Source organism: Pollachius pollachius (assembly GCF_949987615.1).
Source record: "Pollachius pollachius genome assembly, chromosome: 6".
Taxonomy (NCBI): Eukaryota; Metazoa; Chordata; class Actinopteri; order Gadiformes; family Gadidae; genus Pollachius; species Pollachius pollachius.
In genome coordinates, this window is record NC_136939.1 from 24,012,324 (window position 1) to 24,039,812 (window position 27,489).

The following is a 27,489-nucleotide window of genomic DNA, read 5'->3' on the forward strand; positions in this document are numbered from 1 at the left end:
ACCAACAGTTTTTGCCCATAGAAGGCAAATCTGTTAAACATAGACTGTTATACAATATTCCCCAACCTTTTTTTTTTACCTATAGGTTTCCACCAAAAGGGCCAGTAAATATTCCCTTGCGGGCCGGATCCGTGTGTGTGTGTGCGTTTGTGAGTGTGCGTGCATGTGGGCGGGGGAGGACAGGACACCTAGTTTAGGAAGCCAAAGTTAAGCGTCAAGCCCAAGCCACTGTGCAAATATCCCTGTTGCGTATGCCCTCACACATTGTTGAAATCACATGTTGGATGCTTTAATCTTTCTATGTGTTTTTTAGTTAATGATCGGGCTATAAGAAGACCACATTGGCTATGTAATCGCGGACAAAAGGGGACATTTCATAGTGGATGGTGGAAACCAGGACATGTTAGCGTCCCGACGGGCTTTTGCTGGAACTCAGAACACGCAACTCAAAATCGGGACTGTCCAACTCACCAACGAAGAATGTCAGTGTAGGACACTACAGCGCATGACACTAAGAAATAATCATATTAATTAATTAAAGTACAATGATGATAGTAATGCAATTTATATTAATGACCTCATGTCGGAGTGGCCCGACATTTGAAAAAAAGTAAAGTACCGCCACTCCGACAATGGAAACAGAAATTGTCGGAGTGTTGGGACGTTTGAAAACAATGGAAGTGCCGCCACTCCGACAATTAGACATCAATGTTGGAATGAGGCTATGTCTGAATGGAAAGCGGTCCCCATCGGAACCGGCAGATATATTCACCAGTGAGGTCAAGTTAGGCGCAGCGAATTTGATTCTCTCTTGTGGAACTATAGAAATGCAACTTCTTCACTCCTTCTGTCGGACCTGCGTAAATATAAATATATGCAAGAACGTTAATGAAAGCGGCGTAAAATACCTACAGCTGATTTCCCTCATTCCCAGGTTGAGCACAATACTTATGAGTACTTTTATTTACCCAAACAGGAAGTGCAAACCTCTTACTGTTTCAAGCTGTTTGTAAATGTCTGGAAATGGCTGTTGCATGCTTGCCCGCGATTGTTGACGACCTTTGTCTCCAGCCGGAGCCTCGCTGCCCAGAGACCACCGCCTCGGCAGCGGGCAGTGGGCAGCGCTTAGGCACCACCGCCTCCTGCAGCAGGCATCGCGAGGCGATGGTCCCTCGGCAGCGGGAAGCTTGGTTCAAGCGGGAGACATCGTGGGCAACAATCCCTTTCTCCTCCAAGTTGCGGTTCATGTACTTCAGGGAGTCAAAGCCAAAGTTCCTTTGCCCCAATTCCATCTCAACCATGGCTGAGATAACCCCCACTACGAGTCTCGTTGTGGAAATACCAGAGATGAGAGTCCGACGTGTTATGCGCCATAACACTAACAGCAGAACAGTTATCCAAATAACAAAGAAGTGTACAACCCTTGCGTTACAGTGTATGTAATCACACTCACACATGTGGCGCTTGCACGGTCGTAGCTCATTGTCTCATTGGCAGGCCAAATTGACATATGATGACATATGGGGCCACATTCCAAATCAGCTCGCCTGGGCTTCCATTTCTTCAAAGGCGAGCAGGATACTTTGTGCTCGTTTTACACCGAACGCAAGTTTTAGCCACTTGGGGACGATAGGCAGGCTAGGGGAACTCATATTAATGTTAGAAAACCTCATAAAGTGAGATTTTCATGCCATGGGACCTTTAATAAAGTTATTATTCTTAATAGGAGGCTAGTCTGAGAGGAGTGTGAACTGGGAGGGGAACTGGTCCAACTGGTTAGTTCACTGCATCATTTCCTTATAATGAGTCAGACTGTTTGTTGTGGCTCACTCCATTACAGAAGGAAGAAGACAAAGGTACTGTACTCAACTCTGATCCGTGATATATCATAAATATTTATAAATGATATGTCATATCAATAGGAAGAGTACTATTTATCGGTAAACACATGTGATTGAAAAGCGTTACTAATGTTTACATGGTACATGTTTAAACTGTAGCATACTTAAAATCTCTCGCTGTGTCTCTGTCTTTCTATCTGAGCTTCTAGACATCATAGCTCTCTTTATATTTTAAGTCTTAATCACTGGGTAGATCCCAACAAACCTCATGTGTGACAAAGAGTGTGTTAGTGTGGGACAATGAGGGACACGTTCCCAATACGGAGAGGTAGTCTACAAACGTATCTTTCTACCTTAAGAAATAGACATTCTCTCATGTTGCTTCACATCGTATCCAGCGATGGACGTTGAAATCAACTAACTCTCTGAGAACCACCTTGCACTGACTTTACCCAGTTCTAAGGTGTTTTACTGCCTTTGATGTGAGTGCATTTCATTTTTCTTTGAGGTGGATTCCAACATATTCCTCCTGAAACTGCGTAGCGTGAGAATTTGTGGTGACTGGATATTCTGTGTTGGGCGGAGCACAGCAGGCAGCAATGACGGTGACAGGGTCACCTTTGGGGTATTCCACGAACGGTGGTTTAACAAACACAGAGTTAACGCTGAACTCTAGGTTGATTGACCCTGTGCCAACTAAACCAGAGCTGTCGGTTCCACCGCATTGGTTATGCATTAGTTCACTCAACACGGGGTTGGTTAACACAGGGTTGTGTGCGTCCACGCCAAACCTATAAGGACGTGATGTATGGATCATGGAAACCCTGATCGAAATGGTAAAACGGGCCGCTTGTTTCGATGAAATGGAACTCCAGGTTCTCCTGGAGAGCTATGACGAGGAGAAGGACATTATCACAAGAAAAGGGAACGCTAAAGCCTCTGCAACCCAGAGAACCAAAGCCTGGCAGCGGATCACTGACCGCGTAATTGCGTAAGATGTCAAAAGTATGATCCTTAACATTTGAGCCATGAATCTATTAATATCCAAGTTAAGCATTCTTAACGTTCCAACCACATAATGACACTCCGATGGCTCCCAAGCAGTCAGCGGATCAAGTAAAAATGAAGTATAAAAACATCATACAAACTGTTAAGCTTTTCCCACCATCGTATTGGTATATTTTGTCAGTCCAGTATTTAAATCGTCACACCATATTTGTCAGTCCTGCATTTAAATATGCCCTTTTTTTTTAAGCCAATCGTAAAAAGGCAGACAGTCGGCAGACTGGTCTGGCCCTCAAATTGTCTTGACCCCGGTGGAGGAGCTGGCAAAAGACATAAATTCAGGGCGCCCTGGCATGGAGGGGGTAGGTACCTCCTCAGAGAGTCAGGGGCCATGTGAGGGTATCCCACTGGTTGAGTGTAGGTTCTGTTTTTCTTGTATTTTAGATTTTGTTTGTCTTCGAAGTAACGCATGCAAACTGTGTGCGTGCCACAGCACAAATGTTCCAAATGTTTTTTTTGTTAACTGGGTAGAAAACCTAAAAGTGACAATTCATCAACTTCACCGATCAAGATGGATTAGTGCTTGTAATGGAGCCGCCGACTACGATCGAGCATCCTCTAGTGGATGTAAGTCCGTTAGGACTACTATATACTTTCTGTTGTAAGCACCTCTCGGCATACTCAGCCAATATCGCTCTTTGTATGATAGGAGGCCGATGAAAATCTTGGTCCGGACGTGGATGGGTAATCTGAAAGGACTGAGATGTGCTCAGCATCTCCAACATTTTAGAGAAAACTAACATTTGCAAAAAACGGAGGGCTACGCAAATAGTCTGGAGTGAACTGAGGCCAGGTCCTCGATTGGTAGTGTTGGCTATGTAAGGCTGGTGAAGGCTATTTAAATATATGAAAGATTTGCGCGAGAATCTATATCTCTCCAGCAAAATGCCGTCTGGATATGCCAAGATGTCGAGCCATGGTCTTATTAATCGCTCCCGGTGGGTTACACGAATAATTTGCGCTCCGATATCGCCTCTCGTCAAAAGGGCATGCCATTGTGAACACATGAAATCTGCGGGGAAAGTGGGTTTAAATACTCAAAACCGGGTTGTGTTCCAAACTTAACCTGTGCAAAACCTGCTCCGACCAAGTTTGTTTCAGAGCATATGTTTCTATAGTAAATAACATACCGTGTTCATTTTGGAACGGAAAACCTAGGGTTACCGCAAACCCTGGGTTAACTTACCCGCTTATGTGATAAAACTGGCTTTGTGGAATACCCGTCTGCACTCAACCCTCATGTGTGCGCAGTTTGATTGATGTCAAAGACACCCCTCTGATGACAGCCTTGCCTGCCTTCTTCGCAGCCTTTGGCTTCAATCCAGGTTTTAGAAATGCTGTGTAGTCCCACATGGTGCAGGACACAGTAATGTCATAGAACAGCAGCCAATAGGAGGTTAGTCTGAGAGGAGGGTAAACTGGGTAAACTGGTCCAACTGGTTGGTTCACAACATAATTTCCTTGTTACCGAGTTGGACGGTTTGGTGTGGCTCACTTCATTACAGCAGGGAGAAGACTCAGGTACTGTACTCCACTCTGATCCGTTAAGGAGCAGGTAGGGGTTAGACAGTACAGAGACAGGTCATTAAGAATCAGGTAGGGGGTAGACAGTACAGAGACAGGTCATTAAGGAGCAGGTAGGGGTTAGACAGTACAGAGACAGGTCATGGAGTAGGTAGGGGTTAGACAGTACAGAGACAGGTCATGGAGCAGGTAGGGGTTAGACAGTACAGAGACAGGTCATTAAGGATCAGGTAGGGGGTAGACAGTACAGAGACAGGTCATTAGGGGGCAGGTAGGGGTTAGACAGTACAGAGACAGGTCATTAAGGAGCAGGTAGGGGTTAGACAGTACAGAGATAGGTCATTAAGGGGCAGGTAGGGGTTAGACAGTAGAGACAGGTCATTAAGGAGCAGGTTGGGGTTAGACAGTACAGAGACAGGTCATTTGGGAGCAGGAAGGGGTTAGACAGTACAGAGACAGGTCATTAAGGAGCAGGTAGGGGTTAGACAGTACAGAGACAGGTCATTTGGGAGCAGGTAGGGGTTAGACAGTACAGAGACCAGCCATTATGGAGCAGGTAAGGGTTAGGCAGTGAAGAGACAGGTCAATAAGGAAGAGGTAGGGGTTAGATAGTACAGAGCAGGGGCGTTGCTAGACCTTTTTTTATGTGTGCACAATATGAAATAGATGGATACAGAAGGGTATGTGCAAGCTTCAAAATCATTATTGTCACTGTCATACTGTAGGCTATATTAAAGCACTGGTAAAGATTCAAAGATAGATTCATGAGTACCGTACAATGATATTTATTTATCACATACACACGTCAAAGATTTACAAACAATAAGATCCTCTTACTGCAACCATTTAAGATAAAAAAAGATGAGATTCTTAGCTACCTCAACCTCAATCCACGTTAGAAATAAGTATTTCAGGAAAATAAAGTAACTAACAAACAAATAGCAAAAAGTCTTGTTATGACCTTCACCTCTTTATGAGGTGAAGTCAAAAATGCACATCTATACTTATTTACAAGCTGTGTGGAAACAGAATAAGTTTGCCAGAACGACATGAACTAAAAAGGCAAGAAGCAAGGTTTAAAACCAATAGAATTTCTGACTTAAGGTGAGGTGGCTCATTTCCACCAATCAACCTGGAAAATGTTATAGAACCATCAAAGCTGTTAAATCTAACTAAATAATGCCATACACTACTGCATAGAGCCTTTTTAAATGATTATTTTTTCCCTATTAAGCTGTATCGCCTTGCCCTCATGGTGGCAAAGTGGTCAATAACTTGGCTTTGACTCACTTTGCATAGTTGCTCCCTTTCAATGGACAAAAGAGAAAGTTGGTGAAGCCTTCCTTGCCCCATTGTTGACCTAAGCCAGGTGTGGAGCCTTCTTAACTCACTGAAAGATCGCTCACAACTACAACTGTTAACAGGAATTGTGAGTGCAATCTGAATTATCTGTGTCAGTGTTTGGAACATTGTTGGATCCAGTATGTTAAAAACACCCTGTATATCCATAATTTCCTTTTTTGTTATAAGGAGGTTTTTGGCCACTAATTTATCAGAGTGTGGTAGAAAATAACCGAGTTCTATCACTTCAACAAACTAAGAGAGCAAAAGAAATCGAGGGGTCCGGAGCAAGTATGACAAAAAGACTTTATCGTTAAAAAGGTAACAACAAAGCCGAGTAGTTTGCAAAGCACTGCTGGTTAACAGATCCCGGCTTCTTTTTTATCCTCACGTACAAAGCTGTTTCTTGTTTGAGGGGTCCGCCCACGGCCACCCATGGCCGATCAGTCATAAATTCCTTTAAGCGAGTGGCCGGCAACACTAATCTAAAACACCAGGCTGAGGTCAGCACGCATTGACCCCATAGCCTCTGGTGACGTGTTTGCTTCTAACTCACGCTCAGACCCCAGACTCCCTGACGCTGTGCCAAGTCTTAGATAAGAATCCAGAGGCGTATTTAGATGTTTTCTACCATTAGATATGTAGGCCTAACAATAATCATGGTTTACCATAGAATATAATCATTAATTTCTTCCATAAGAGTTAAAAATATCATAATATCAAATGCTAACAATTTATCAAAGCGTTGTAGCAGTAGTAATGGCATTTGAAAGGTAAACCCACTACTTCTAAATCTAAATTGAGAGCCTAGCATGTAGGATCCCTTCCCAGCAGATGTAGCGCTAATCCCCCTGTTGTCCTTAACCAAAGAGATGTAAAAGGAAAAACAATATTAAAATTTGCATTTTCAATATCACTTCTGTGTTTACCGTTTCTCATAATAACAATTCCCTTCATTATTCTACCCGATTGTCCTACACTAACTATTTACATTGGATGACCTAATCTTCTTTTATTCTACCTATTGCCCGCATTTGATGTTGTCCACACTTTGATTCACTCCTATGTACCCAACACGTCTATCCGTGTTGTCCTTATCTAGTTTTTCGTTGGTCAACATCAAGTCGATATATTATTTCCATTTTCTAATCATGACTGACTTGAATTCTCACCGTATGAACCCGGGATCGCCCCCTCTCCCGGAGTCCCCCACGAGCCCCACCGTCACCTCTCCAGAACCCGCAGGAACGATCAGTCAGTCGACGTGTGGCTCGGGGGATCCCGAGGAGAGCCGCGATCCTACTTCTGACAGCAAGTTTGTGGGAATTCTGAGGCACGTCAATCATTACTGTCTAAACTGGGTAGAATAAAGAGTCATCCGAACTTATAACAATTACGCTTACACATTTGGATAATAAAGGTATGGTGACATACAATAAACAAAACAAAAACTGAACCTAAAGAAATACAAATTCACAAGTTATTGGTTGACACAAATGTTATTGTAATCAATTATAATAAAGACCATTTCCTAATTAACCTTATTGTTTTTTCTGAAGTATGCTTTCAGTACCTCCACGTGTATTCCACCAGGGGAGTTACCTCCCTTATCTTGGTGGCCCTGACACTTACGTATTTTAAGCACATGGGCTACCATACATAGCCACTAGGAAGTAGGATCGAACACATAAGCTTTAATTACCACACATAGCCACTAGGAAGTAGGATCGAACACATAAGCTGTAATTACCATACATAGCCACTAGGAAGTAGGATCAAACACATAAGCTGTAATTACTATACATAGCCACAAGGGGGGCAGGACCCGACATATAAGCTGCAATAACTATTCCAGCCAAAGATGGCAGCACCTTTAGACAGGTGAGGAGGGCGGAGCCAATATGACACATAGGCCACACCTACTCGGTATTAAAACAGGGCCTGGAGCCAACGAAATCAGAAACATCCGGCAGTCCAAACTAGGGAGTTAGGTACAGAGGCCTGCTGTTAGTCACGCATGTCCATACAATTCCCCTCCTTTTGCTTCATAGTTACCATACCGAAATACTTTAACAAATAAAGTGAGTTAAAAGCGATCCGGATTAGACTAATTTCTTCAAGAACGCAACAACACACACGAGAAAACAGGCTCACACACACACACATGGTTCTTTCTTCCTCCTTTATTTTTTCTTTCTTTTTTTAAACCCTTTTTTTCACTGTGGATAACATGAATTGGAATTTTGGATAACATTTGATCATACTTATTTAGTCTAATTTTAAGTATATCTGGATTATACGATCACTTTTAATAAAACTTCTGTTATTACCGTAATCCCTCAGGAAATATCTAATTTGTGGTGTCATTTTGGTACTTAAACCTTGTCAGGTCTGTTGAACTGTGCATTTCTACCGCGCTCCCTCTGAGTCCCCTAAAGGGGATTCCCGGTCCCGCTTGGTGAGGCGGGATTTCCCCAGAATTCTTTATCAAGGATCCCCAGCGCTGGTAGCCCCTGGACTTCTGTGGACGAGCGGTGTGCATGCTATGGACAACTTTAAATGCTAACTGTTCATGTTATGGAGTCTAGATAGTTGTCCCTAAATCCTGTGATCACCATGTAACTCTAATTCTCCCATACAGGTCTCTCCCCTGATTCTCCCATACAGGTCTCTCCCCTGGGGGGGGGGTGTTTAGGTGAGACTACTGAGAACTTCAAATATGGCAGTGGGGAAACTACAAATTTATCAAAGCCTAAAAGAATATTCAGTTACAAATAAGGTAGTGTGCTTTGGAGGCCGATAAATAGTGATCAATAGCAGGGAAGAAAGATTTTCTAATAAGATGGCCTGGTACTCAAAAGATGAATAACAACCAAGATGTTGACGTTTACATTGGAAAATATTAGAAAAAATAGCTGGCAGTCCTCCTCCTCTCTTTCCTTCAGGTATAGTGTGGATAAAAGAGTAGTCTGGTGGGGAAGCTTCAGCTAAAAGAGGGGCGCCATCTGGGCCAAGCCAGGTTGCTGTTAAGAAAATGAAGTCCAACTTTTCCTCACAGATGAGATTGTTGATAGAGAAAGTCTTGTTTGTAAGTGCCCTAATATAAATAAGAGCCAAATTATTATTTTTATTATATATATATTCCCTCTTTGGCCTCGCTACTCTATTGAAGATTACGTTCTTAATTGTGGCTATGTTGCCATCAGATGTGCAGGGGTGGAGTGCAGTGGAGAGTGTACCTGAATCATGTGTTGTCAGTCAATCACGTGGTGAGGTGAATGATGATGATGATGATGATGAAGATGATCCAAGCTGTTCAGCGGCATGTTGATTGTTCATGTGGTGTGGGACGGAGAAGTTTATGTTGTGTGAGGGGAGTTGCGATCCCCTGAAATTGGGATGGAGGCCATCCTGTCTAAAAGAGTCCCTGCGTCCCTGCTAAAGGAGTAGAACACACTCTCCATCTGCCTCCTCTGTGCTGTGTGTATATACATATACATATATATACAAATGCATATGCATATATGTATGTATGTATATGTGTACGTGTGTGTGTGTGTGTTTGTTGCTCACTAATATTGTTTGATATAGTGTAAGCTCAAATATTGTCTCTCTGTACTCTTTCTCAGTGTCACTGTCTCTGTCTTTGTCCCTAATTTCTTCTTGAAACTCTAATGGAAGGGACTATCTCCTGTTTCCTGACCTATTTCCTGTACCCTATCCCCTCTATCTCTGTCTACACAGTACCAGGTTGGAATGTTAGAATGTTGGCCTTCTCTCTCAGGCAAAAGGGCAATTAAGACTCATCACCCGGGAGGAAAAAATAGCATCCCAGCGCACATACACGCATGCTTTAGTACATATTAGGGTTATTTACAAAAAATGTTAGAATTCATGCAAGTTGGCTTAACTCCTCAGAGTTAGAAATGTATATTGCAGTCGTACTCAGTCAACATCTTATCACAATTACAAATAACTTTACTGGCCCCCCCAGATTTCTATATGCACAGTTTTTAAAACCTGCGTCTGTTCACCCTTGCCAAGCAAGACTGGCTACCGAAATGAATACAGGCCTTCACAGGCCGATTCCAAAATGATAACTAAACTAGTCCCCCCAGATTTCTGTACGCATACGTTTTTAAAACCTGCATCTGATTGTCCATTCCATATTAGTCCGAACTGTACTGGTTCCCCCAGATTTCGATAAGCACAGTTTTAAAACTTGCGTCTGTACTATGTCCATTCCATATAAATTGGACTGAATCCAGGCTTTCATAGGCTGATTCCGAAATGCCCACACATGATCATTTAACTTCACGTCGAGTTATGCTTTTCTAATCCCAGGACCGGGGCTACGGAGCTTCGCGATGGGACGATGACTCATACTACTTATACCTAAATGTTTTATACCTAAATCCTATGCAGATTCAGTCTTTAAGACAATAGGTTCTGCTTACCTGGTTCTATGGGCCTGTGTAAGGTGTAGTAAGCCTCTCGCCTGTCGCACTCGGCTTTTCCTCAGAATCACGTTGGGGGTCACCAAATTGTCGTGTTCTTTAGAAAAGATAATTGAATCAGGATCGCTTTTAACTCGGTATGGTAACTATGAAGCAAAAGCAGGGGAATTGTATATACACGCGTGGAGAGACACTAAGCTGGTCATCCGTGGTGATGAGCTGCCAATAGGGTTTCTGGTGTCCTCCCGCCTGCGTGCTGTTCAGATCATGGACATATTATAGAATGGACAGCGGATTCCAAAATGGCGCCCATTCATTCCTATGAAAACTGCTCAATGTCACAGGGCAACGTCAAGGAGAGATAGAGGGAGCCATGGGAGCCTAGCCACGCCCTAGTAGATGATGTACCGGATGCAGAAATATTCTTTGCTTTTTACTAGCATTGTAGCATCATAAGCGAGAGGTCTGAGCGATCGCAGTCGCATTGTTTACCGACCATGGAAGTATAGGTTTACTTCATAAATACGAAAGATTGCTCCATAAAACACCAACAACATAGTAAATGTATGTAGGCCTAGAAAAAAAAATACAGTTCAATGTTATTGCTTAAGAAACAGATTCCTTCCAACTATTTATAAAAAATGCAATCAATAATTTATATACAAATAAATGGTTATATATCGATCAGCAACGAGGTTGGAGTAGCCTACCCACATAAATAATTGTAATACACCAACATTGTTAACTGTCACACAGCTAAACAAGCAAATGAAAAATTAAATACTAACACAACTGAAATGTTTATTAGGCTATTAACAATATTATGAAAATGATACGGTAATGCACCCGTTCTTTGCATGGTGAGCTTGATCTTGATCTGACCCTTAGAGACCTCCTGTGCGGAATGATACATAGTCATTAAATAGTTACAAAAAATGTCTCTGCAGCATTTCCACATCTTTCACTTATTGAGAATAACAGGGTCTATGAATCTGCGTCTAGGAAAGACCAGTCGGCCTCTTGTCCAAAGTAAACACAGACAACAGCCCCCTCAATAGGCAGCTTATATAAACGCAGTCAGTAAATAAACTCTGAAAGGCCGTAGAAACAATATGTAGTTGTGTTTGTGTCAAGGTCTCCAGTCTGCTATGGATGAGGAGAGAGAGGAGGGGGGTCCTACCTCTAAAACCACTCTGTCTTGGGAACATGGCCGCCAGAGCGAAGCTAAGAGGTAAGAACAGGATCTCTCACTGTCTGTGACTGTCGTCCATCTCAGAGCTCAGCGGTGATACATCATGACTCCATCATTAGTCTGAGTAACATCTGTGTTGTGTTGTGTTGAAGCCCAGAGCAGCAGGAGAGAGCAGACTCCCCTGGACCCAGCTGTGTCTCCATGAAGAGTGACTGCTATATATATATACCTGTTAACTTCGAAGATGGAAATCAGTCTATTGAGAAGAGGTGAGGATTTAAACAGTGATCGCTCAGAGCTGGTGTGAATGAGAGGAGGGATAAGGCTGTTTTAGTGATGTGGTCGACATGGTGTGAATGAGAGGAGGGATAAGGCTGTTTTAGTGATGTGGTCGACATGGTGTGAATGAGAGGAGGGATAAGGCTGTTTTAGTGATGTGGTCGACATGGTGTGAATGAGAGGAGGGATAAGGCTGTTTTAGTGATGTGGTTGACATGGTGTGAATGAGAGGAGGGTTAAGGCAGTTTTAGTGATGTGGTTGACATGGTGTGATCCCGGTTCTTGATTTCTAGAAGCGGTGATACATTATGACTCCATCATTAGTCTGAGTAACATCTGTGTTGTTTTGTGTTGAAGCCCAGAGCAGCAGGAGAGAGCAGACTCCCCTGGACCCAGCTGTGTCTCCATGAAGAGTGACTGCTATATATATATACCTGTTAACTTCAAAGACGGAAATCAGTCTATTGAGAAGAGGTGAGGATTTAAACAGTGATCGCTCAGAGCTGGTGTGAATGAGAGGAGGGATAAGGCTGTTTTAGTGATGTGGTCGACATGGTGTGAATGAGAGGAGGGATAAGGCTGTTTTAGTGATGTGGTCGACATGGTGTGAATGAGAGGAGGGATAAGGCTGTTTTAGTGATGTGGTCGACATGGTGTGAATGAGAGGAGGGATAAGGCTGTTTTAGTGATGTGGTTGACATGGTGTGAATGAGAGCAGGGATAAGGCTGTTTTAGTGATGTTGTTGACATGGTGTGAATGAGAGGAGGGTTAAGGCAGTTTTAGTGATGTGGTTGACATGGTGTGATCCCGGTTCTTGATTTCTAGAAGAGAGCTGCAGGAGAGAGCAGACTACCCTGAACCCAGCTGTGTCTCCATGAAAAGTGACCACTCAATGGATCCATTTGTTTACTTTCAAGATCAGTCTATTGAGAAGAGGTGAGGATTTATCAGAGATTATTAAAATACACCGTCTATCAAACATCTATAAATCCTGTTTTTTGTTTTTTTTAGTAGAGTGCAGCAGGAGAGAGCAGACTACCCTGGACCCAGCTGTGTCTCCTTGAAGAGTGACCGATCTATGGATCCACTTGTTTACTTTCAATATCAGTCTATTGAGAAGAGGTGAGGATTTATCAGAAATTATTAAAATACACCGTCTATCAAACATCTATAAATCCTGTTTTTTGTTTTTTTTAGTAGAGTCCAGCAGGAGAGAGCAGACTCCCCTGGACCCAGCTGTGTCTCCTTGAAGAGTGACCGATCTATCGATAGACATTCTGGTTTAAAAGATGGACGCCACTCCAGAGAGGAGAGGTAGGAGTTTCAAACAGACGATGACAACAGTCCAGTTGGTTGTTATCAGACTCTACTGATACTGATGTTTACAAGTTAGTATAAATAAAATAGATCCAAAGTGTGTGTGTGTGTGTGTGTGTGTGTGTGTGTGTGTGTGTGTGTTCCACAGACATCTCCACCAGAGGTCAAAGGTCACTAGTGCTCAGTCTATACAGCACCATCAAACAGAGCTGATGAAGGTCTGTAAATGTCCAACAAGATACTTGACTTAAGCTCTACATGAACATTAAATAGCATCTTTATCTGCTAATAGTCTCCAGGCACAAAGCTCTGCCTGATGGAGATGGACCAGGATGAACTGGCTGATACATTGTTGGGCGGTAAGAGACTCTTATTTTGAAAACAGAATGAATAATGATTTTGAAGTGCAGAAGAGACTCTAATTTGTTCTGTTCGGACTAAATGACGTAATCTGAGATTATTTACACCCCTAAATTTTCAATGTCGAGATATCTTTCCCTGGGTTAGGGTAAGGGTAGGTTAAATGGTTTGATCCAGATATGTAGTGTTATTGTGAGGGTATAACGTTAAATAGTTTGATCCAGATATGTAGGGTTATTGTGGGTCTATCAGGTTTAATGGTGTGATCCAGATATGCAGGGTTATTGTGGGGTATCAGGTTAAATGGTTTGATCCAGATATGTAGGGTAATTGTGAGGTATCAGGTTAAATGTTTTGATCCAGATATGTAGGGTTATTGTGGACTATCAGGTCAAATGTTTGAACCAGATATGTAGGGTTATTGTGGGTCTATCAGGTTAAATGTTTTGATCCAGATATGACCGGTTATTGTGGGTCCATCAGGTAAAATGGTTTGATCCACTCATTTAGGGTAACTCTGGGGTATCAGGTTAAATGGTTTGTTCCAAATATGTAGGGTTATTGTGGGGGTTTCAGGTTAAATGGTTTGATATGTAGGGCTATTATGGGTCCATCAGGTTAAATGGTTTAATCCATACATTTAGGGTAACTCTGGGCTATCAGGTTAAATGGTTTGTTCCAGATATGTTATAATAATAATAATAATGGATTGAGTTTACATAGCGCTTTTCTAGACACTCAAAGACGCTTTACAGTGAAGGGGGGACCTCACTAACCACCACCAGTGTGTAGCACCCACTTGGGTGCACACATATCTTTTTCCAGATATGTAGGGTTATTGTGGGTCTATCAGGTAACCGAATGATAACAATATGCTGCAAATCAACAGCAGAATACCTCAGTGGAAGCGATTCAGCACTAACTTGTTGTATCAGCATAGCAGTCCCGGTTCGCTAACTAAGTTGTTGATGCTTTTTTTTATGTATAGGGACCCTAGTTATGCTATTGCAGAGGTTTTGTGCTATTTTGAGTTGTATTAGTGGTTAAAAAATGCCGATTTGTAAGCTTTTGGCGCACCGCCCCTAGCCAATGAGAGTTAGCCATTTGGGCTGTTAGCGTCTGACTTACACTTTAATAATCCTCAACATTTTGAATCTGTCACGCACACTTCTGGTTATGACCAACTTCTACAACCAAAGTTAAAAAGCTACTAAGTATCATGAAGTTGATAATTTATGAGGAAATATTGACAAGTTTCAACTGATTTCACCATCCACTAACTGATGTCTTCTGTTGTTTTCTCATTTAGGATCTGCTGCTGTCGAGTGCCAACTTAAAATCAAGTCTCATTTGAAGAAGAAGTTCACGTGTGTGTATGAGGGAATCCCTAAAGCAGGACAGCCAACAGGTCTGAACGACTTTTACACAGAGCTCTTCATCACAGAGAGAGGCAGTGGAGAGGTCAACCAGGAACATGAGGTCAGACTGATTGAAACGGCTTCCAGGAAGCTGGCCAAGGAGGAAACACCAATTAAATGTGAAGACATCTTTAAACCGTTACCTGGACAAGATCAACCAATAAGAACAATGATGACAACTGGAGTGGCCGGCATTGGTAAAACTGTCTTAACACACAAGTTCACTCTGGACTGGGCTGAAGGCAAAGCCAACCATGACATACACTTCACTTTTCTCCTCACTTTCAGAGAGCTGAATTTACTGAAAGGGAAAGAGTTTAGCTTGGTGGAACTTCTTCATCACTTCTTTATTGAGACCAAAGAAGCAGGAATCTGCAGATTCAACCGGTTCCAAGTTGTCTTCATCTTGGATGGTCTGGATGAGTGTCGACTTCCTCTGGACTTCCAGAACCTGATCTGGACTGATGTCACAAAGCCGACCTCAGTGGATGTGCTGCTGACAAACCTCATCAGGGGCGACCTGCTTCCCTCCGCTCACATCTGGATAACTACACGCCCTGCGGCAGCCAATCAGATCCCTGTCGAGTGTGTTTGCATGGTGACAGAGGTGAGAGGGTTTAACGACCCACAGAAGGAGGAGTACTTTAGGAAGAGATTCAGAGAGGAGAAGCTGTCCAGCACAATCATCTCCCACGTCAAGACATCAAGAAGCCTCCACATCATGTGTCACATCCCAGTCTTCTGTTGGATCACTGCTACAGTTCTGGAGGACTTCTTCAAAACATCCCAGAGAGGAGAAGAGATGCCCAAGACCGTGACTCAGATGTACATCCACTTCCTGGTGATTCAGTCCATACAGGGGGGCAGGAAGTACCATGGGAGAGCTGAAACAGATCCAAACTGGAGTTCAGAGAGCAAGGCGATCATTGTTTCTCTGGGAAAACTAGCTTTTAACCAGCTGGAGAAAGGAAACCTGATATTCTATGAGGCAGACCTGGTAGAGTGTGACATCAATATCAGAGCAGCCTCAGTGTACTCAGGAGTGTTCACCCAGATCTTTAAAGAGGAGTGTGGGCTGTACCAGGACAGGGTGTTCTGCTTTGTCCATCTGAGCATCCAGGAGTTTCTGGCTGCCCTTTATGTCTTTCAGTCCTTCATCAACACTGGTGTCAATCTGCTCTCAGAAGAGCTAAGAACCTCCAGCACAGATCAACTCTTCCTCTACCAGAGTGGTGTGGACAAGGCCTTACAGAGTGAGAACGGACACCTAGACTTGTTCCTCCGCTTCCTCCTGGGCCTCTCTCTGGAAAACAATCAGATTATTCTACAAGGTCTGCTGGGACAGAAAAAAAGTACATCACTGATCACTCAGATTAAAGAAAAGCTGCTTGAACTGACAGGAAGTAGCTCCCTGACCAATCAGACAGTCGGTTACATCAAGAAGAAGATAAATGGAGATCTCTCTCCAGAGAGAAGCATCAATCTGTTCTACTGTCTGAATGAGCTGAACGACCGATCTCTAGTGAAGGAGATCGAACAATACCTGACATCAGAAAGACTCTCCAGAAAATCTCCCTCCCCTGCTCAGTTGTCAGCTCTGGTCTTCATCTTACTGACATCAGAAGAGGAGCTGGACGTGTTTGACCTGAAGAAATACTTTGCTTCAGAGGAGGGTCTTCTGAGGATGCTGCCAGTGGTCAAAGCCTCCAAAACATCTCTGTAGGTTCACTAATAACATGTATTACAATACACACAACACACACCCACATGGCTGAGATAACCCCCACTATGCGACTTGTTGTAGAAATAACAGATGTCAGAGAACCCAACGTGTTATGCCATAACACCTGTTGGTGTTATGGCGCCTCCAGACGACATTATGAATCTCAAACGACTGCGGCAGGTTCTCCGGCGTCTCTTGTTCTTCCACATCAACCCGTAGTAGACTGAACCGCGACATGGAGGAGAAAGGGATTGTTGCCCGCGATTGTTGACAGCGATTGTCTCCCGCCGGAGCCCCGCTGCCCGCTGCCGAGGCACCGCCGTCTCAGAAGCGGGCAGTGCGTTGGTGCCTCTCGGCAGCGGGCAGCGGGGCTCCGGCGGGAGACAATCGCTGGCAACAATCCCTTTCTCCTCCATGTCGCGGTTCATGTAGGCTACTTCAGGGAGTCAAAGCCAAAGCTACCCTCCCCCAATTCCTTCTCTACCATGGCTGAGATAACTCCCACTACGAGTCTCGTTGTGGAAATACCAGAAACGTCAGAGAACCTGATGTGTTATGCGCCATAACACCAATAGCAGAATGGTTTTCTAAATAACAAAGAAGTGTACAGCCGTAGCTCATTGTCTCATTGGCGGACCAAATTCTCTGGGCGGGCAAAGCAGAGAAGGGGAGGTAACATGTCCCCATATGACGACATGAGGGGAAAATTCCAAATCTGTGCATCTGAGCTTTGTTTTTTCAAAGGCAGAGCAGAAAACCTAGTGCTCGTTTTACACCTATTCGGGGACCATAGGCAGGCTAGGGGAACTCATATTAATGTTAGTAAACCTCATAAAGTGAAATTTTCATGCCATGGGACTTTTAAAGATCCAAAAATGTAATCACATTTTCTAACATGTTCTGTTTATTATGTGTGAAGGCTGAATGACTGTCATCTGTCAGAGAGATGCTGTGAAGCTCTGGCCTCAGTTCTCAGCTCCAACTCCTCTAGTCTGAGAGAGCTGGACCTGAGTAACAATGATCTGCAGGATTCTGGAGTGAAGCTGCTCTCTGCTGGACTGGGGAGTCCACACTGTAAACTGGAAACTCTCAGGTCAGTTATCAGTTTTTCTTCAAACTGTGACTTGGGGTTGTTTAAAGGTCCCATGACATAGTACTTTATGAATGCTTTTATATAGCTGTTAGTTGGCTCCTAATACAGTACTTGAAGACGTTAAAGAAATTCAGCCTTGGTGCAGAATTACAGCCGCTAAAAGCCAGTCCTACAATGAGCTTTCCACAAATGTGCCGTTTTTTAGAGGTGGATCAAGGTGGTGGGTGGGGTTGTGGCCCTGAGCATCTTGCGGCCACAGTACCATGCACTCGTGTTTACAGTGGATGTATTGCAATGGCGAGGCGCACACAGCTTTTGGCCGTGTTCTGTAAATGTTCTAGAACACTATGGGTGCTCCGGCGGGAGTCTTGGAGCTCTATATCTAAATAATATCATATTATACATACATATCTATATCATATTATATGTTTTATCACGGCCAAAAGCTGTGTGTGCCTCCAGACGATATTATGAATCTCAAACGACTGCGTCGGGTTCCACGACGTCTCTGGTTCTTCCATGACGTCTCTGATTCTTCCACTTCCAAATCAATCTGAAGTAGACTGAGCCGTGACAGTATGTTATGTATGTTATGTGTTATGTAACTCTGGCCCGCTGATGTGAGGGTTAGGGTTTGACCTGTTAACTGCTAGTATGTTATTTATGTTATATGTTATGTATCTCTGGTCAGCTGATGGGAGCTGAGGAATTGTCAATAGTGAAGACATGGTGATGAGGCTTTAGCCGCGCTGCGATCAGAATATAATGCACACCTCACCACTAGAACATCACTGGCCGTGGTAAAGTGAAACATATTGAACAGTAAAGATGTCCTTTATTAACACAATATTAGTTAAGTGTAGTGTTGCTCATGTCCAATGCATTTCTGTTGCTCTTGTCACTGCTGACAAAACACTCCCTGGTTCAACACAATGTTAGAACTTGTGAAGAAGCGTTCTTAGTGTACCAAACACAGCAGACTTCTCCTGATTCTAACCTAACAATATCTCATTGAGTTCTAGCTATTGAGAAAGGAGCATTTGTTTTGTCACATCCAAGTGAAGGAAGTTCTGCTGTCTGTAATGATGTCTTCTCCCCACTTCATCTTCCTGTTCTCAGACAGGGTGACACACATTTGTCCCGATAAAGTATCATTACAGCTTTTACTTGTCCTCAATATGGAATGAATACACTTTATAAATGTGGGTACTTTTGTACAAACTGCTCTCAACCAGATAGAATAAATGGTGTGTGTGTGTGTGTCTGTGTGTGTCTGTGTGTGTGTGTGTGTGTGTGTGTGTGTGTGTGTGTGTGTGTGTGTGTGTGTGTGTGTGTGTGTGTGTGTGTGTGCAGGTTGTCTCGCTGCCTGGTCACACAGGAAGGCTGTGCTTCTCTGGCCTCAGCTCTGAGCTCCAACCCCTCCCATCTGAGAGAGCTGGACCTGAGCTACAATCACCCAGGAGACTCAGGAGCTGCACTGCTCTCTGCTGGACTGGAGGATCCACGCTGGAGACTGGACACTCTCAGGTATGGATAGGACAGCTCACCACTCAGGGACAAAAGTCTCCTGCAAGGATTCAAGCCGCTGCTAGATGAAGCGGTTTGAAAAGGCAGCTGTAACACATGCTGCTCTCACCTTCCCCCCCCAGTGTGGAGCATGGTGGAGCGTGGAGGGTGAAACCAGGTCCACAGAGATGTAAGTGTCTGTTTAGTTTGATTCATCAAGACACACATATATGTATGTATGTACATATGTATTGTGAGGGGCCGCCTGGGACATAATTCATACTTGGTCTTACACACACTATTATAATCTTGCATATACGCCAGTATACTCATACACACACACTATTATACACACTATGATACTCCTTTTACATGTATGTATGAGAGTGTATAGTAGTGTACGTGAGAGAGTATAGTTGGGTATGTGAGAGAGTATAGTAGTGTGTGTGAGAGAGTGTAGTAGTGTGTGTGAGAGACTATAGATGTTTATGCAAGAGAATATAGTAGTGTGTGAGAGAGTATAGTTGTTTATGCAAGATAATATAGTAGTGTGGGTCAGAGAGTATAGTAGTGTGAGTGTGTGAGAGAGAGTTTGAATGAAACGGAAGTGAGATTGATTCCTCTGTTCCTGATTGGCTGACAGAAGAGGCGGTAAGTGGCGCCCAAAATGCTGCGCTGTCATTTCACTCTGGAATTTCCAGCGATTCTGTTATGCTGCGTTCGCCCCCAAAAATGATTTGATCGCTTGTTCGCGTGGTCGCCTGAGTTTGAGAGAGGCTTCCTCTTGTGACCGCCAATCCATTCTCAACCATGGCCAGTCACGTGTTGTGGAAGCACCAGAGACGTCAGAAAAACCAACGCAGTCGTTTAGGATTCATTATATCATCCGTTCAATAAAACATTCTAATCTGGAGCACTCCGGGAGCTCCGGCGGAGGGTCCTGGAGCTCTATATCTAAATAAAATAAGATGCTATAATATATAGATATCTGTATAATATTATATATAACACAACGGCCAAAAGCTGTGTGTGCCTCCGGATGATATTATGAATCTTAACGACCGCATCGGGTTCTCGGACGTCTCTGGTCCGTCCACATCAATCTGAAGTCCAGATTGAACCACGACATGGAGGAGAAAGGGATTGTTGCCGTTTGCGGACTCCCGGAGCTCCTCCGGCGGGGCGGTGCAGCAGGACCCGCCGGCCCCCGGAGCTGAGATCCCGGTCCCCGCCAGAGGAGCTCCGGGAGTCCGCAAACGTCAACAATCCCTTTCTCCTTGTCGTGGTTCAATTGTAATGACCAGGAAAGACGCAGTGAATGAAGTATTGCTTAGACAGCGATTTATTAGATACCACCGCTAATAAACTGTTGGAACACACACAAGACCGGTAACCATGACAACGCCGGTAAGCACAAAAGTCCTGCGAAGCCGAATCCCCACGAGAGCGACCCCCGCTAAGGCCCGCCCCCATCTCCCAAACCCCGTGACGCTACAATATGTAAGGGATAATGTACAGAACCCCAGTCATTATCGGGAAAATAAGCCCCAACAGAAGGGGCTTATTTTCGATAATGACCGGCGACGTTCTATACATCATCCCGCTTATTACACGGCTGCTTGCCAAAATGAAAAAATAACTTCACATGGTGGGCCCTATCTTGCATCCGGCGCAATTGACTTTCTCACTGGCGCATGTGTCGTTGCTAGTTTACAACTGGCGCAGAGCGTTCTTTTCCCTGCTGCGCCACGCGTCAGTAAATTAGGGAATGATCTTGCGCCCCAAAGGGCGGTTCGGCGAAAGGAGGAGGCGTGTTCTGGCGCAAACGTTCCCTGGTGCTATTATGCAGTTTCAGAAACCACTTAAGCCACAAACCAGGAAATACCTGGTTTAAAGTCAGTGGCGCGTTTTTCAGATGCTATTTTAAGGGCGCATTCATAATGTTGCTTGTGCACCTCGCGCATACACTTTACTTCTCTCATCAACCTAGCCACACATTCTTGGTAAATTATTTGGGAAAGAACAGCTGATACAGCGGTAATAAGTCGTACTTTTAAATCAATGCATCTGCATACACCATACAGCAAACACATCTTTTCTTGACACAGACATCGTGTACATGCCCATAACTTTTAGGATTGATGAGTATTTGATCGTGAGACAACATTGTTTTACCGCGAGTGAGTGTTAAAAAGAATGAATGAATGCGGGCGCGCGTATGTGTAAAAGAATTAATGAATGCGGGCGCGCGTGTGTGCGTCCATCTGTTTAAACACACGCAAACTAAACACGTAACGCATAATACAGTCCATGGCAATGTATATTAACGGGGGGACACATGCATATTAGGAACACAAGTCGATAATGCATACAATACTGATAAGAAAAAATGTTTATAATGTATTGTGCATATCATATGTGTGTTAAGTTTTCTTTGCCAAAATTTATTTAAGGACTCAGTATTTCTGAAGTTGTGGAAGAAAACCTTATTCCATGTGTGAATTAGGCCATATTATTTGGCCATAAACAGCCATTTGAAGTTTGAAATTCATGTGCATCTGTCTCATCGGAGAATGCAGACGCGCTGTCAAAGTATCAACTCGTCAGATTCAAATGCGCTCATGGCTCTTAAAGGGGATGGGAGCTGGCACTCTCATTGGTTTATTGCACGTTACGCCCAAACCACACCTACGGGTAATTAGGCTACTTCAGACCAACCCTTTTTAGATTTGCGCTGGGCATAAAAATCACCATAGAACCGCCCACAAAGCTACTTGCGCTTGGTGCTTCTCACTTGTGTTTCAGACCGTTAAAATAGGGCCCGGTGTGTCTTTTAACAATTTATTTGTTACCAGCATTCGTGGTGTTGGTCAGCAGAGAAGTAGTCCGCCAAAGACGTTGAAGTCGCTAAGCAAACGAAGACGCTGGGGTTGACAAGTAACCGGACTACTTGCGGAGTGATACCAAAGACGTCATTAGAGGCAAAAATCCTTTCCTTGACAGCGGTCAATTATACTTAGCAACGGTGAGTTATCAAATAAAATTCACCGCCAGAAGTTGTGAAGGGCCCATGCAAGTTAACGGAGCATTCCACGGCATTGAGAAGACCCGTGTAATAATATATTATAAAGATATCTATATATCATATCATCTTATATTATTTAGATATAGAGCTCCTGGACTCCCGCCAGAGCTCCCGGAGTGTTCTAGATTAGAATATTTTATAGAACGGATGATATTATGAATCCTAAACAATTGCGTCGGTTATTCTGACGTCTCTGGTACTTCCACAACACATAGAGACTGGCCAGGGATTAGAATGAATTGGCGGTCACAAGAGGAAGCCTCTCTCAATCTCAGGCGACCATGCGAACAAGCGACCAAATATTTTTTGGTGCGAACGCAGTTTAACAAAATCTCTGGAAATTAGGGTTAGGGTTAGGGTTAGGAGTGAAATGACAGCGCAGTATTTTGAGCGCCAGAAACTACCGCCTCTTCTGTCAGCCAATCAGGAACTGAGGAATCAAACTCACTTCTGTTTCAGTCAAACTCTCTCAAACACACTACTATACTCTCTCACACACGATACTATTCTCTCTCACTCACACACTACTATATTATCTTGCATAAAAAACTATACTCTCTCACATACACTACTATTCTCTCTCACATACACGACTATACACTCTCATATATACATGTAAAAGGAGTATCATAGTGTGTATAATAGTGTGTGTGTATGAGTATAGTGGTGTATATGCAAGATTATATTAGTGTGTGTAAGACCAAGTATGAATTCTGTCCCAGGCGGCCCCTCACAATGTATACATGTATGTATGTATGTATACATGTACATATGTATGTATATATACATGTATTTACATATGTGTACATATATGTATTTATGTATACATGTATGTATATGTATACATATATGTAAATATGTATCCATGTGTACATGTATATATGTATATATGTTTGTATGTATACTTGTATGTATACATGTATATATGTGCATGTATGTATATACACACATAAGTATATGTATATATGTATATATATGTATATATACCTACCATAAGTTAATTTACAGCCTGTATGTGTACTTATGAATGTTTATTTGTAGGTATGTATATGTACATGTCTATGTACATATAGTAGGTATGTATGAATACTAGTGCTGTCAGTTTAACGCGTTATTAACGGCGTTAACGCAAACCAATTAAGGCGTTAATTTTTTTATCGCGCGATTAATGCTCTTTTGGCTTGGCAAACGTTGTAGTTTTTTCACCTGATGTCTAGCAACAACTGGTCACGTTCAAAACTACAACACCATACCAGATCTAGCTACACTGGTAAGAAAACAACAAGCACGCCGCACAAACTTGTTGGGGCAAGCAAGGATACGGAGCGGGTGAAAAACTCCTTAAAAGTGTGTGTGTGTGTTTGTGTGTCACTTTGTTCGAGCCTGCATGAGAGTTCAATGCTGTCACCTCTTTCTGACCAATCACAGTTCAAGGCCCACCTGGGCTGTACCACTTCGGGAGGGGGCGCTCAGTTACTCCCCTCTAGACAAAATTGACTTGGTTGTGACGTTGCCTCTGTTGAGTGAGTGAGAGGTTGTGGGCGCACAGCTCAGGCTGCTGGGCGGCGCTGCAAGGAACTTTTATAAACGCAATATTGTTATCCTGCAGTAATCAGCCCGACAGCCCCGAAACGTTAACGGCCCACCGGGAATTCTCCCGACTCTCCCGATTACCACTCCGCCACCGTGTGTGTGTGGGTGTGTGTTTGTGTGTGTGTGTGTGTGTGTGTGTGTGTGTGTAGGCGTTATTCAATAGCCCGGTAATATGTATAGGCCTACCTATGGTAGGAATATTCATACCGGTTTAAATAATAAATGTTAAAGCATTTCCCATCTTTGCTGAGCAAGAGTTTTGTTCAAAAGTTCATTGATTGAAACAAATAAAAGCCTGGGCTATTGAAGTTTTACGATAGGCCTACCACTGCGGGTCTCTCTTCTCAGTGTCCTTCTCAACACTCTCTGACACACTGTCCTTCTCAACACCCTAACTAAAAGGCTAGCAGCACGAAATCAAGGGATATTTAGAATAGAAAAAAATGTGTGATTAATCGCGATTAATCGCGAGTTAACTATGACATTAACGCGATTAAGGGATTAAATATTTTAATCGCTTGACAGCACTAATGAATACATATCTATGTATATATAGTATGCATGTATGAGTACATTTCTATGTACATATAGTACGTATGTATGAGTACATGTCTATGTACATAGAGTATGTATGTATGTATGTATGTATGTATGAGTACATGTGTATGTACATATATTACGTATGTATGAGTACATGTGTATGTACATATAGTATGTATGTATGAGTACATGTCTATGTACATATATTACGTATGTATGAGTACATGTCTATGTACATATAGTATGTATGTATGAGTACATGTCTACGTACGTATAGTATGTATGTATTAGTACATGTCTATGTATATATAGTATGTATGAACCAGTTCTATATTTCATCAGTTAATCTCCATCCTATATGTGAGCTCAGCTTGTTCAGTCTGTGGTTTACACAGGGGTCCATTTGAAGGCTGAGAGCAATATGTGTGTAAACATTTTGATGTATAATATGTTTATGTAGTGTAATTATTGAGGGAGTAAATGCACTTTATACATATGTCTTGGTTTCAATGTTGTGATTGGGACAACCACTCACACACACATGGGATTTATATTTAACTTTAACTTTAATTATTTTAAACGCAGTGTGTAAAATTGCCTAGAAAATCGGCAGCACATGATTCCACTATAGTACCTATCACATGATGTTTTTTTGTCTTTCTATATTAATATTTGAAGAGCAGAGAGCGACCAAAAACAGTGTCTGAAAGAGTAAAAATAAGAATGCAGGAGAACAGTACAAGTGATGATGATGTTGATGAAGAATGGTTCAGCAGCTAATCATGTCTTGTTCTCCCGGCAGATGCCTGTGAACTCACACTGGACCCAAACACAGCCCGCAGTGGACTCTCTCTGTCTGAGGACAACAGAAAGGTGACACGGGGTGGAGAGCACCAGTCGTTTCCTGATCACCCAGATAGATTTGACTACTGGTACCAGGTGTTGTGTAGGGAGGTTCTGACTGGCCGCTGTTACTGGGAGGTAGAGTGGGAAAAACGTATTGAGATAGGAGTGACATACAGAGGAATCACAAGGAAAGGAGAGGGTGACAAAAGCTTGCTTGGACGGAACAACAAGTCCTGGACTCTTGTTTGTCGTGATGATGGTGGTTACGCTGTGGTGTACAAGAATAGAGAGACAGCCAAATCTCTCCCCCCCGCTGGCTCTACCAGAGTAGGAGTGTATCTGGACCGGCCTGCTGGCACTCTGTCCTTCTACAGAGTGTCCCCAGATGGAGGAGAGTCCTCAGACACACTGACACTCATCCACACCTTCCAGTCCACCTTCACCCAGGAGGACCTCCTCCCTGGGTTTTGGGTATGGGGGGGTGCCTCAGTGACTCTGTGTCGGTGGTAGAATACACAAACACATGCACAAACATACATACACACACACACACACATACTACTTTTGTGTTAGAGGATGAGTGGCTTTTGATGAAGTGGCTTTGGAGGCCTGAGAGGACTGAAGACTCATTGTCTCTGTGGCAGTTATAGTCTCTCGCTCTCTCTCTTTTTCTCTCCCTTGATCCCTCTCCATCTCTCTCCATCTTTTCTTTCTCTCTCTTGCATTCTCTCTCTCTCTCACTGTCTCTCTCTCTTCTTTCTCCCTCTTCTTTCTCTCTCTCACTGTATGTCTCTGAGTATTCCATTCTCTCTGATTCTTTTACTCTGCACACACCCCTTCTGAAGCCTCTTCTCTCTTCAGAAAAGTTGAGCATAGAGTTAGATGGGTATATAAAATATCTATATAAAATATCTATTGATGGTAAATGTTTTTATATTTTCAGACATCACCAGTTTTGGTCTTTAGGGCTCTGATATCAATATATTTGTCACAATCCTAACATGGAACCTGATTTAAAGCAGATTTTCTATTTTATTCATAATAACCAAGAGGTCTATGGGAAAATGTTACATGTTGTAAATTACTGAATCTTGATTTTCTGTGTTCTGTTGGGAACCAAACCGCCGCAGAACATGTTCAGTTATTAAAGATACTACAGTTTCCGTGCGCGCATTGCGCACGCTCAACCTCTAGTTGTAGTTAAACCCATAGCAATAATGTGGAAACCCCAGTCGATTATGTAACAAATTTCTCAGCGCATAATATAATTTTATTTTATTTTTTTTACTATAATGTGACAACGCATAACATTTTGGTTCACCTGTTACACAATGAAGCAAGCATTTCGCAAGACACTTCGGGAGGTTCAAGGAGGAGGGTAATATTAAGTTTGAGCAACAAAGTGTAGTCTTGGGCTGGATGTTTTCTTTCTGTGTTATAGGGATGCTGTATCTTTAAAGCCACGTGACTTGTGTGTTGATATGCCGGTCGGCGCAATGTTTGAATTTAACGTTTTTTATATGACAAAATAAACGACCTGCCATTGCTTGTCGACGTGAGAAACTGTATCATCACTTCTTTTATCGCAATTTCTACAGTCTATAGACAGAATGTGTTACCTGGGAGAGTTTGTCGATGGCGACGCCGTTAAAACAGAACGCAAGGCATTGCGGGATGCGGGATCGATCTTGCCGTTGTCTTTCAACGCATGCGTGTGTGTGTGTGTGTGTTCACGCTTGAGCGGTGTATGTGTGTATGCGATGTCCTGCACTGCCTTTTTCTTGAAACGTCTGCGTCAGATCGCTTGTGTGTGTCGTGCGCGTGTTCGTTTGTGTGTTTGTATGGGTGTTTGTGTGTGCGTGCCTGCGGTGTATGTGTGCGTTCACGCGTGCTGTGTGTGTGTGTGAGCTGCAGGCTACTTGGCGTGCATGTGTGTGTGTATGCGGTGTCCTGCACTGCCTTTGTCCTGAAACGTCTGCATCAGTGCGCGTGTGATTTCGTGCGCGTATATGGGTGTTTGTGTGTATGTGGTGTGTATGTGCATTTGTGCGTGCGGTGTTTGTGTGCGTTCGGGCATGCTGTGTGTGTGTGTGAGCTGCAGGCTGCTTGGCAAATGCGCACTGACCAACTTGAGTGACTTGTCCAACAGGCCTGCTATTATATAGTAGTAAGATGTGCACACCTGTTGATGATTTTTAAAGTCTGCTGCTTTTATTGTTTTAGTCCTTGTGTTTATTGAGTAAATGTACGGGACTATTTTTCTGTTGTATTTGTTAATGAAGCATAATTGTAATAAACAACTCATTGG

At 43.2% G+C, this 27,489-nt stretch overlaps 1 protein-coding gene across 8 annotated transcripts; it reads left to right on the forward strand.

Moving 5' to 3' along the window:
- The first annotated feature begins 1,802 nt into the window (after positions 1-1,802).
- LOC307077276 (protein NLRC3-like) lies at positions 1,803-27,489 on the forward strand. 8 transcript variants are annotated; one of them, XM_079738630.1, is made up of 14 exons: positions 1,803-1,856; positions 11,363-11,459; positions 11,573-11,689; positions 12,057-12,173; positions 12,526-12,636; positions 12,712-12,822; positions 12,898-13,014; positions 13,166-13,235; positions 13,310-13,376; positions 14,687-16,514; positions 17,438-17,611; positions 18,965-19,138; positions 19,261-19,307; positions 25,138-27,489. In XM_079738630.1, exons 2-14 carry the CDS (start codon positions 11,377-11,379, stop codon positions 25,689-25,691), a joined length of 3,570 nt encoding a protein of 1,189 aa, XP_079594756.1. In that variant the 5' UTR covers positions 1,803-1,856; positions 11,363-11,376; the 3' UTR covers positions 25,692-27,489. The 8 variants fall into 8 exon arrangements, with proteins under 8 accessions (XP_079594756.1, XP_079594757.1, XP_079594758.1 ...); XM_079738631.1 differs by lacking the exon at positions 1,803-1,856 and adding an exon at positions 1,871-8,466; XM_079738632.1 differs by lacking the exon at positions 1,803-1,856 and having other exon boundaries at positions 1,871-11,459; positions 12,901-13,014.

Coding starts and splice junctions, on each gene's coding strand:
- LOC307077276 (XM_079738630.1), top strand. CDS start 11,377: ATGGATGAGGAGAGAGAGGAGGGGGGTCCTACCTCTAAAACCACTCTG. Junction 11,460..11,572: donor CGCCAGAGCGAAGCTAAGAG/GTAAGAACAGGA, acceptor GTTGTGTTGAAG/CCCAGAGCAGCAGGAGAGAG. Junction 13,236..13,309: donor ATCAAACAGAGCTGATGAAG/GTCTGTAAATGT, acceptor ATCTGCTAATAG/TCTCCAGGCACAAAGCTCTG.